The sequence below is a fragment of the Stegostoma tigrinum genome, chromosome 10 (genome assembly GCF_030684315.1).
Source record: "Stegostoma tigrinum isolate sSteTig4 chromosome 10, sSteTig4.hap1, whole genome shotgun sequence".
NCBI classification, from domain to species: domain Eukaryota; kingdom Metazoa; phylum Chordata; class Chondrichthyes; order Orectolobiformes; family Stegostomatidae; genus Stegostoma; species Stegostoma tigrinum.
In genome coordinates, this window is record NC_081363.1 from 25,496,745 (window position 1) to 25,509,465 (window position 12,721).

The window sequence follows — 12,721 nt, forward strand, 5'->3', positions numbered from 1 at the left end:
GCATTGTTTCTGTGACGTGGTAAGATTTTAATTTTGGCAAATTTTGACTTTTGAATAATCAGATGAATGCGCAGTCTTTAACAAATGATCGTCATTGCCTTAATACTAAAGTAGACAGCTCATTTGTTCACCCTTTGTGGTAAAATGGCAAAAGATACAAGTAGCTATTTTTGCTGCAAAACTTAGGTGAACTATTGTGTGTTTTTGAGAGAAAGGGCGTGAATATGATATGTAACTAACTGTTAAATCTTCATTCATCAAGTAGTCAATGAAGACTAGCAACTTATTGTTATCTGTTTTTGACCATTGCTTTCAGAAAAACTGAAATTTCAGTGAGGGTTTGTCAGTTGGTCAACTGTGCTATGTCTGATTAAGTCAGCATAAGTTGGACCATTTCAGTTCTTTAAATAATGGGTATTATCGTTATTAAAGGAAGTGACTTTTAGTTTTGTGCTTGCTTTTGGAATTATATTCCAATCAGTTGTATGATTATTTGATATTGGTTTGGCTTTGTGACATAACAAAGAAACACTAATTAGATTTAGAATCAGCGCCATTTTGTTTTGTAAACGTATACCTCAGTTCACCAAAGTTAATTAAAGCCATTTTTCTTAGCTATGCCACCATTTTTTGAACTAGGTAATAATTACAAATGGTGTTCTGTATCACAAAACTGTTGTGCGGTAACAAAATATTCCTGATGAATCCATCATGCCATATGACTCTGCCACATCTTTCAAAAGGCACTGACTGAAAAGCAATGCGCTGCCAATAACTTTTTCTTCTGTGAAAACCTTGCCCATACAACACCTCTGTGATGCTGCTCATGAGCACTTAATGAATCGATCCATAATACAGTGGACACTTTTTCAAAGTATTTGATAGGATATTTCTAAGCAATTTACTTTCATGCAGCTTCTCAGTCAAGCTGTGTTCTTGGCTACTTTATTTCCTCTTAACTGTTGCATGGTGATGGTTCAGTGTTGCTCCTGAATGTAACGTGGATGTAGCCCAGTGCTGTTGGGCAGCAAGTTACAGGATTTTGACCCAGCAATACTGAAGGAACAGCAATATATTTTCAAGTTTATGCTTGCCTTTCTGGAAGTTAGTGGGTCACATGTTATCAATGGTATGATTTCTGGAGTCTTAGTGAATGTGCATTGCATCAATGTTGCACTGGCAATGGAGGGGGAGAGTTTAGGTGATGGGTGGTCGGTTTATGTGCTGATCAGTCAAACTGTCCTGCCTTGGATGGTGTCACACCTCTTGAATGTTGGAGGCGCACTTATTCTGGCAAGAGCAGTATTCTGTCACACTCTTGGCTTGAGCTTTATAGGCGAGGGAAAGACTTTGGGGACACGGAAAACGAGTGACCTTTAATTTCCTGGTCAGAGTTGACTAAAGATTTTGTTGGTGGGTGTTTTGAAAGGCTAACGAAAGTAGCGATGAGATTTTTATTTTCTCTTGAAGACGACTGTTGCTGTGTCCTTAGTTTTATTCCTAATTTATTAGGAAATCCCCACTTCTAACTTTGATAGGGAGGAGTTTCTTCTGAGGGTGAGAATCTTCGGAACTCCTTGCTACAGAGACTTGTGTGGGCAGAGTTCTTCACATATTTAATGCTGAGATACACTCTTGATCAGTAGAGGAATCAAGGATTAGGAGGAAAAATCGATGTTGAAACAGCTGTGATCCTCTGTTTTGTTGGCTAGAGGCCTGTATTAAAATTTTGCTATAGTAGTGGTTTAAAGTTCTGGAGCAAGTCTTCAGCACAACAGCAGGATTGCCATAGCCTTTGTTGTAATGCATGTACCATCTTGAAGTTTTTTTTTTAATCTAGCAACTCTTCTGGCCTTGAAATCTTCCCTTGATTTGTAAAGCCTGTCTTCACTCTTAAAGACTACCCCATGCCAAACTTTGGTTCTGTTTTTCCTCCTAACTCTCTTGACTCTTTTTTAATAAATGTAGAAGTCTTGAACACGACTGTCATGTATGTGGAGACTCTTCCAAATCCTCTGCATTACTGCAAAACGCAAGGAAAAATCTTGTCTAATCGATGATTAATGCTGCTGTTGTCTCTGGCTTCTATTATATATCCATAGTATCTTTCCTTTTCTTAGTTTTAATTTTTTTCAAGTTTCTTTCATTCGCTTGAAGGTATTAAATTACTGTAGCAGACCTGTCCATGCAACCTTATCACAATGGATTGAGTATTCTTTGCAGTTTATTTGTTCAACTCTGACATCTTTCAGGTTTGAGACTCCTTACCCCTCTTTCTGTAGCCTCCTCCTCCAATCTTCAGCCTTTTTGGACCCCAGGTGGCATTTTGTTGGCATTTCCTAACATTTGCTTTTACTTTTATATCTGTGGTGGTGCCCTCTTGGCTCTTTAGTCAATTATTTAAACAGAAAGCAAAGTTAGTGCAGTATTAAGTGGTGTTGAGGCTATTTTCTCTTATAAAGAGATCAACAGAGAGGATTTGTTTCATCAGTTTGTAAAGAAGTGTTCTTCAAGAACCCAGTGCTTCTCCTTAGGCACTCAACATGTTTTCTACAGATGCTATAATAAGTGAAATGGACACTTTATCAAAAATAGCTTTGTATCTAATTATAACTACATTTTAAGAACTGTTAATATGAACCACAGAAAATCATCAGTAAACAACAAAGGGAGATCACTATGCTTTATGCAGTTAACTGGCTTGATCTTGGTTCTGCTACTAACAGTTTGTGAATTTGCAGCGTAGATATTTAGTACATTTTCTATATATAGTCCAGTGATTTTTGTTTTTATCTGTTGCAAAGGTGCTACGCAAGTCTCTGGATAAAGTTGGTTTAAAGAATGTTGGTATTATTGCTGCTGATGGAACTTGGGGGATCGCAAGTGATATGTTAGTTGATCCATACCTAAATGATGCAGTTGAAGTTATAGGGTAAGTTTTTAGGGCTAAATTGTGTAAGAATTTTCAACCCATGTTATTTATCGTTTTTGTGTCCTGGGGTCAAATTTTGTTTCAAATGTACAGGATGCTAATGAAAGCCTGTTTGGATTGACTGCATTCATTAGGATTGCTCTGTTCAATTCCAGTAGTTTTAAAAAAGTATTCCTGTTTGTTTATGTAATGAATGAAAGGAATGGAGATTAAACAAAAATATTGACCGTGGAGCAAAAATGAAATTGAATATTAAAGGAGTGTCTTCAAGAACATATTTTGAATTGTTCTGTGCTGGCCTGGCTCCAAGGCGTGTACTGAAAAAGGAATATCGTTAGCTGAGTTTGGCTCCTTTCCAAATCAGCTAAAGTTTCTGACATGGACGTGAATTTTTTCTGCCTTTTTAACTATCCTTTTGATGCCTGTCAAAAGGAATCTGACTGCCGAATGCTCAGAATCCACAAAAGAAAACCTGCTTTGAAAACTCTTGATTTTTAAAAAAATTTGTTCATGAGATGTGGCCACTGCTGGCAAGGCTAGCATTTATTTTCCTTTTCTCCTAATTATCCCGAGGGCATTTAAGAATCAACTACACACTATGGGTCTGGAGTCACACGTAGGCCATACGTGGTAAAGTGACAGATTTCCTTCCATAAGAATGTTGATGAACCAGATGAGTCTTTACAACAATTAGTAGTGGTTACATGGTCACCCTGTATTCCAGATGTTGTTATTGAATTGAAATTCCACTATCTGCCATGGAGAGATTTAAATCCATGTCCCAGATCATTAACTCACTATTTCACCATATCTCCTTTGAAATCCAATCCTCTGAATTCTTCTACTGAACTCTTACAGGGAGCCAATAAATTAGATGACTGTCTATTAGCTTGGCATGTAAATGCTGTGTTTCAACCACTAGTGTCAAACTGTTATCTCTCTTTCTTCGTACTTCCTTCTTTCCTCCTCTTTTCTCTTCCTGTTTTTTGTTTTATTTGCTCTCATGTCTTTTTTTCTTTTGTCGTTCTTATCCTTTCACTTCCTTCTCTTGCAAGTACCTATTGCAGCCTGAGCCCACATTTCCCTATGATTGACATAATTCTCCAAGTTCAGTTTACATGTCAGTTATTGCAACATTGAATATATGCCAGAGCTTTAGTATATACAGACTATAGACAATAGGTGCTGGAGTAGGCCATTCAGCCCTTCGAGCCAGCACCACCATTCATTATGATCATGGCTGATCATCCACAATCAGTATCCTGTTCCTGCCTTATCCCCATAACCCTTGATTCCACTATCTTTAAGAGCTCTATCCATCTCTTTCTTGAAAGGATCTCACATATGCAAAAATGCCAGAAACAATGCAACATATATTTGAATCATACATTGAACACACATTGTTATGTTGCACTGTATTATACATGTGAAAGAAAAATGTGTCGGGTATTTTGAGAAGTTGAGAAAAGTGCTGCTTTGTTTGTAGTCCTTTTGAGTATTTTGCTAATTTATACATGTTAGGTTGTCTAGTTTTCTGGCTGTAACTCTTGCCATCCAAACTTGGGTGAAAATTAGAACTCAAAAAAGTAACTACAGAGAAGATAACACACACCTTTTGTTTTAATTTTCAATTAAAATTGTTAACTGTTTTAATTTTAACATCACCAAACCTCAGGAAAACAAGCAAAAGACTTAAACTGGCTGTAGTAAATGCATTTCTTTGTGACATTATCACTGGGCTTGACATTCACATTTTGGGTAGCTCCATTGTGTTGTACAACACAATCGCCATGCTGAATGACCAACTAATGGCGTGTCACTCTGAAAGTACAGCACAGGACTAGTTAGATGCCAAGCAGCTTAACCAGCGTGTGATAGAGCTAAGTAATCTCATAAACAACAGATCGATTTTATGCCTTGGAGTTCTGCTACATCCACTTGTGAATAGTGGTGGGCAATTAAAATAACTCACTTGAGGGGACCTCCACAAATGGCCTCCTTTACAACAGTAGGGGCATACAGTATATATGTGCAAGCATTGTCAGCCAAATGTACTGAGTGAATGATCAATCTCAACCTCTTCCTGAGATTCCCATCATCTTGAATGCCAGCATGTATATCTATTAGCTGGCTCCACATGATTTCAAGAAACAGCTGAAGGTACTGGATACTGCAAAGGCTGTGGGCCCTTACAAAATTGTGGCAATAGTTGTGAAGTGTTCCAGATCCATTCGTGCCCTTAGTGAGCTGTTTCAGTAAAATTTATGATACTAGTATCAACCTGGCAACATGTAAAATTGCCCAGGTGTATCCAGTATGCAAAAATAGGATGAATTTGACCTGACCCATTACTGCCTCATCAGTTTACATTCAGTTGTCAGCAAAGCTTTGAAAGCTGTCGTTAACAGCAATATTGACTGGTACTTCGTCAATGATAATCTGTTTACTGATGTACAGTTTGGGTTCCACCTGGCGCACTGCACTATTAATCTCATCAGACTGGGTCCGATCATGAACAAAAGAATGGAACATCAAATGGGAAGTAAGGGAATCTGCCCTTGACATCAATACAATATTTTGTTAAGGTGGCCTCAAGGACCCCTAGTTCAACTGGAGTCAGTGGAAGTTGGAAGAAAAGACCTTTGCTGCTTGTAGTCATAGCTAACACAAAGGAGGGCTGTTGTGGTTCTTGGAGGTCAGTCATCGCAGCTACAGGACATCACGGCAGGAGTTGCTCAGAGTAGTATCCCAGGCCCAACATCTTCAGCAACTTCATAATGACTTTCCCTCCATAATATTTCAGAAGTTGCGATGGTTACTGATTTGTTCAGCCCTGTTAACAACTCCTCTGATACTGAGGCAGCCCATGTCTGAAAACAGCAAAACCTGGACAATAGTCAAGCAAGTGTTTCTTGTAACTTGCACATAAGTGACAGGAAATGTCCACTTCCTACAAGGGAGAAGGTAGCCATCCTACACTAGTTCAACATATTTGATGTTACCATTGACCAGAAACAAAGCTGGTTCAACACTATTAATAGTTTGATTTCAGGAGAAGGTTGAAGGCTTGGAATTCTCTGGTGAGTAACTCGCCACCTTGGCTCCTCAAAATCTGTTCACCATCTACAAAGCACAAATCAAAACTGATAGAATAGTGTATAATTGCCTGAATGAGTACAGCTGTAACAATACTCAAAATGATAAACATATCCAAAGACAAAGCAGACCACTCAATTGTCATTACTCTACTTTCAAGATTCATGCTCTCCACCTCCACACAGTGGCAGTAGTGTGTACCATCTACAAGAAGCATTGGAGTAACTCGTGAAAGATCTTTTGTAATTTCCAAAGCCATGACCTCTATCATGTAGAATGTAGATGATCAAGGGCAGCAGAAGCAGGGCACCGTCACCAACTGCAAGATCACTCCCAAGCTGCATATCCTGACTTGGAACTATATTACCATTCCTTAATTATTGCTGAGCCAAAATTCTGGAACTTACTTCCCAAAAGCACTAGATGAACCTAAACCATGTGAGCTGCAGCAGTTCGTGAAGGCAACTCACCACCACCTACTGAAGTGCAATTAGAGATGCCAACCTACCGAATAACACCCACTTCCCATGAATGAGTAAAAATAAATAGTGTAAGTTGACAACTGGCAATTTTCTATTGTTCAAAGGAAATACTTTTGTAGATCTTGTTTTTCCATATGTAATCCAGTTTAAGGATTTTGTGATCACTGAATACGGACGACCTATTTACTAAAATTTGTAGTATTTGGCAATGGATTGTGTATTCTGAAGACTGTTAAAACTAATGTTTAATGAGCAGATCAATTTGTGAAACAAGTTTATTTTTTAAAAATAGGCTTGACTGAAACCTGATTAAGTTTGGTGTTAAATTCTATTTTTGTGCCATGAATGGTATATTGTCATAATTGTACATAGTGAATCAGCTTTGTTAATAACAGGATACAGGCATTTTCAACACTTCTCCCTAACACCTTGTTATTACATATTCAAGCCTGCATGTCTTCTAATGTGATTTTTTTTTAAGAAAAACAAATTAGAATTTCTTGCTTATTTGCTCTCCAAAAAAAACTGGTACTTGAGTAGAAATTGTTTTAAGAACAATTCTGTATATTTTGTCACTTTTTTTCATTGCAATAGCTGCTCATTAGTTGATTGCAATGTTGACAATATGATTACTTAATGCAAATATGACTGTTAAAACTAACAAAGCAAAATTGGGTGATTGCTGTAGGAAAACAAGGGCTTTTTTACAGTATGAAATACTGTTCAGCATGCATTGTATGTTTTAACTGTTTAGTGACTTTATTAATAAACTACGTAATTTCTTCAAACTTGGGCTCCAATCTTTAACAAAATCAGAAATTACTGGAAAACTCCATCAGGTCTGATAGGAACTGTGAAGTGAAAAATAGAATTATGGGTCCAGTGACCCTTCAGAACAGATTTCAGCGAGGAATAGTTTAGCATAATTGCTGAAGATTGTGTTGGAGCTGTGGAGAGGAATAAATAATAGGTAGAGATGGATCGCAGAGAGAGAGAGAAGGTCAAAGGTGTAGTCATGCGGGCCCAGTAATGCTTGTGTCCTTTGTGGGGTATGTGGGACTTTCCCAGTTCCAGTTCAACCTCAAACCCCACCCACAACTCTTTCTCTAATACATCGATGACGACATTGCTGCTTCCGTCTCATGTCCAGAATTGGAAAAGTTTGTCAATTCCAATTTCCATCCTGCCCTCACCTTTCACATGGTCAAATTCTGACTCTTCCCTTCCTCAACACGTCTGTTTCCATTTCTGAGATAGGCTGGCCGTAGTATTCCCTACAAGTACACTGACTCCCATAGTACCGTGATTATAAATTGTCACATCCTGCTTTCTGTAAAGACTATATCCCATTCTCCCAGTTTATTTGTCCTCATTGCATCGGTTCCAGTAATGCCAGCTTGCACAAAGAGGCCTCCGAAATGTCCATCATCTTTCTCAATCACCACCATGTTTGTCTGACCCATCTCCCACACTCCAGCCCTCAGCCCCTCTTCCCTGCCACAACAGCAATAGGGTCCCCCATGTTCTACCTACCATACCACCAGCATCCTCATTCAAAGGCTGCTCAGCTGCCATTTCTGGCACCTCCAGCAAGATGCCACCACCAGACACACTTTCTCCTCTTTCTGTGTCTCTCTCTCTCTCTCCCGCCTTCTCTCCAGACTCCATCTTCACCTATCACATAGTCCTCTGTCCTCCTCCTTCTACACCCCATCTCCAGCATATATACCAACCTGACTAAAATCAATTCTAAAGATGAGTCACTGGACCTGAAACATTAACTCTGTCTTCTCTCCACAGATGCTGCCAGACCTGCAGTATTTTTTCCAGAAATTTCTGTTTTCCAGCATTTGTAGTTCTTTGTTTTTTGTTTGTTTAGTGCTCCGACCTTTAAGTTTATTTTAGTAATTTCCACTGACAATAACATGTGACAAGACCACTGTCATATTTAACTGTTTACATGTCTTATCCAAACTAATCTCCAATGGCCTGGCCATTGTAGCTGGGATAGGTGAGTTGCTAGTGTATCGAATGACTCAGCTTGCATGATCTTCCAAATTCTAATGAATCTTTCTGAGCAATGAAGTTTTTCTTTTGGTGGTCAGAAGTAGTTGCAATCTTGATACGCTGTTCCTCTTTCACCTGATGAGTCACTATTGTGGGAAGAGTGGGCATAATATGGCAATCTCCTTTCTTTATTCTTTTCATTGCTTCCTCCTTGACATGACCATTACAGTGCAAGTGTTTTTTTCCCTTTCTGAATGTATTGCAGATAATTTTAACTCACTGTGGTAGCTGTGCAGATTGAAACTTTTAGAACAGGCCACCAATAGTTATTCTACAATGCAATTTCTGACTTTTGGCAAGGCAGGACTCTAGCATTAAGGCCTATGATTTGCTCAGAAACTTACTGGTCAGCTCTTAATAATTGAAGTTTGTTTAGGCAAGTTTCTTGGGGGTGGGGAGTCAGTTGCCACTGAAGACTCTTGCCTTTATAATTGGTGTTTGGATCACTAAGTCTTCGCCAGACTATTGCCCTTTTAAGATGGGGATTGGCAGGAACTTTCTTCTCTCATCATCATTATCGTCATCAAAGAATAGAAAGAGTCACTATTCTTGGCATTCTCTTCCACAGAGCACTGGAGACTGGATCATTGTTTAACTCAGCCTTGAAAATAATCCAAGTTTTCATTGACAAAGGGAATTAAGGTTACTGAGGATAAGCAAGTACAAGTAACTGTACCACAGGAATAGGCTCCCTGGCCCACCTATACTGCACTGATTCGTGATGCCTTTCTAAACTGAAAACCTTTTGTCTCCATGCTGGCCATATCCACCAACTCTCTGCCTACTCATATCCTTCAAGATTCCTCTAAAGCTTTCTCATTGTACCTGCCTAAACCACTTCCTCTGGTATTATATTCTGGGCACTTAACACCCTCTGTTTCCTTAAAAAAAAACTTGCCCCTCAGATCTCCTATACGTATATGGAGTTAAGGCCACAAATATCAACTTGCAGATGGACTAAACGGCTTACTGCTCTTTCTTGAGACCCATTGATGGTATGGTGGCCAGTGCTTGTGGGCCAGATATGCCAACAAGTCAGTTTCTTTGACTTCCCTCCATATGGTTGGAAATTGTGGCGGTCTGTCTGTCATAATAGTTAAAGTTGCTTCTTTTTTTAAATGTTTTTGTTGTAGCTTCTACTTGAAAGCTTTTATATGTCTTAATGATCTTATTTCCTATAAAATGTTCAAAAACAAAAACCTCTCGGTTTGCTGTTCATGAGAAATCTTCGTTATGATTGGCTGCCTGTTATCTCATTCTTACTGGACACCACACATCTCAGTGTCAGTTTCAAAATCATGCTAAGTATGATATTCCACACTCTAGAGCCTACTAAATTGGCAGTGCATTGCCTTAGACTCATCTGAAGTAAATATTCCAGATTAATATTCTGAAATGACTAAACGATAGCTGTGGTTGGCAGAAACTTCTTTAAAAAATTTCGGTGGGGATGTGTCATCGCTGCCAAGGTCGGCATTTATTGTCAATCCCTAATCGCCTTGAACTGAGTGGCTTGCGAGGCTATTTCATGGAATCTAAAGGTCACTTGCATTGTGGCAGATCTGGAATTGCATATAGGTCTGAACAGGTAAGGACTTGTGTTCCTTTTCAGAAAGGACTTTAGGGAACCAACGGTATTTTTATAGCAGTTGGTGGTTTTATCATTACCATTATGAAAACAGCTTTTCAACTTCAGTTTCTTTGTTGAAAACAAATTTTAGATTACACTAAGTAAAAATGGAAAGTGCCATAGAAACTCAGTACATCTGGCAGATCCGTGAACAACAACAAAGAGTTAACGTTTCAAGTCTTGCTGTTATGGTGGGATTTGAATCCATGTACCGAGAACATTAGACTTTGTCTCAGGATTAAAATTATCCCATCATCTTCCTTGCCTATAACTAGATAATAGTTGAAATTTTGAAATACAGGTTGATAACAAAGTATTACATTAGGTCTGTGCTGTGAAGATTTTAGATTATTTAAATGTTTAAAAAGTACAATGTCGCACCTTTTCATTGGATGTACTGCTCTTTCTTTAGCCTGCATAATTGCATTACTGCTTTGGGTCTTCCTAAAGGTGACAGAGACTGCATTTGTTTTTAAAATTAATTTCAGCACAGAGTTCAAGGAAAACTCACCAGGTTTGCATTTCTAGCCGTGGTCCATTCACGTATGCATTTGACAGGAATTTCTATAATCCCATTCTTAAATGGAGGACAGGGAGGTGATGACTGAGTGATATTATCACTAGACAATTAATTCAGAAGCTCTGAATTAATCGTCTAATGTTCTGAGAACCTGGGTTTGAATCCCTCCATGGTAGATGGTGGAATTTGATTTTAAGAATTGATTGAAGACCATGAAACCATTTTCGATTGTTTAAAAACCCATCAGGCTCACTGAAGTCTTTGGGGAAAGAAATCTGTCATTATCATTTGGTCTGGCCACCACACAACATGATTGACTCTCATCTGCCAGAGGCACCAGAGTAGACGATGGCAGAAACAGCCCTGTCAACCCCACAAAACTATCCTTACAAACATCTGGGGACTAGTATCAAAACTGGTAAATCTGTCTCACAGGTTAGTCAAGCAACAGCCTGGCATAGTCCTACTCGCAGAATTGTAATGTCCAGACACCATTGCCACAATTCCTGGATACGTGATGTCCGAGCAGCCGAACGGATCCAGCAGAGGTGGCAGCACAGTGGTACACATTCAGGATGAAATTGCCCTCTGAGTTCTTAACGTTGACTCCGGACCCCATGAAGTCTCATGGCTTCAGGTTAAATGTGGGTAGGGAAACCTTTGCTGGTTACCACGTACTGTCGTCCCTTGGCTGATGAATCAGTATCGTCCATGTTGAACAACCTGTGGAGGAAATGCTCAGAGTGGCAAGTGTATGAATTTGAATTGCTTTAGTTGCAGCTTCTTCAGTTACAGAATCTTAGAAATTAAAAGGCCCAATGTTGCAGAAATTAAAGCTCACAACAGTGGTCATCCAACCCAGGCTACGCTGGCACCTAGCCTACAGTCCACACCGGGCCTTGCCAATCTGGCTGTAGATGCATCTGTCATTGACTGTATCGGTAAGAATGACCACTGCACAGTCCTTGTGGAGACCAAGTTTACTTTCACATTGACTATCACCATGCTAAATTGGACAAATTTCGAACAGATCCAACCTGTCCAGACGACATCCATGATCGTCATCCACAGCAGCAGAATTGTGTTCCAGCACAAACTGCAACCTCATGGCCCAATGTAACCCCAGCTCAGCCACTATAATCAAGCTCCGGAGTCAACCCCGGGATCAATAGAGAGGTCAGGAAGGCATGTCATGAGCAGCTCTGGACGTACCTGGAAATGAGATGTCAACCGTGTGAAGCTACCAACAAGACTACTTGCCTACCCAACAGCATAAGCAGCAAGTGAAAGACAGAGCTAAGCAGTCCCACGATTAATGGATCAGGTCGAAATTCTGCAATCCTGTCACGTCCAGCCATGAATGGTGGTGGACAAATAAAAAAACTCACTGTAGGAGGAGATTCACACACATCCCATCCTCGATGAAAGACCCCAATATATAATTGAAAACGAGAAGGCTGAAGAGACCTTCAGCCAGAAGTGTCAAGTGGATGATCTATCCCAGCCTCCTCTAGTAGTCCCCAGCATTATAGATACCAGTCCTCCCTTGGCTAATGAATCAGTACCCTCCATGTTGAACAACACATGGAGGAAGCATTGATGTACCAGTCTTTTAACCATTTCGATTCAGTCTATGTAATGGCAAGAAATGGTTGAGGCACTCTGCTGCACAGGCTATGGGCCGTGACACCATGTCAGCAATAATACTGAATATTTGTCTCCAGAACTTACAACTCTTTTAGCTAAGCTCTGCCAGTACAGTCACACCGCTGCCCCGATATGTGCTATACACATAATGCAGGACAAATCCAATTCAACCACTTACCACCCCATCAGTTTACTCTTGGTCATCAGTAAAGTGATGGAAGGTGTCATCAACAATGCGATCAAGCAGAACCTGCTCAGTGATGCCCTGAAGAGACCTTCAGCCGGAAGTGTCAAGTGAATGATCTACCACTCAGCTCCGAACCTTATTACAGCCTTGGTTCAAACAT

The 12,721-nt window shown here is 39.7% G+C and overlaps 1 protein-coding gene across 4 annotated transcripts in view; it reads left to right on the top strand.

Annotated features, from left to right (window-relative positions):
• The window catches only part of LOC125455615 (galactocerebrosidase-like), a 65,817-nt gene that overhangs the window by 27,459 nt on the left and 25,637 nt on the right, over window positions 1-12,721 (top strand). The window contains exon 7 of one of the 4 annotated variants that reach the window (XM_048537808.2): window positions 2,805-2,932. The exons of 2 other annotated variants lie outside the window; for them this stretch is intronic. In XM_048537808.2, the coding sequence (XP_048393765.1) occupies window positions 2,805-2,932 (128 nt within the window). Of the gene's footprint in view, window positions 1-2,804; window positions 2,933-12,721 lie in introns of those variants that run through there. One more of the 4 variants, XM_059649050.1, reaches the window with a different exon arrangement.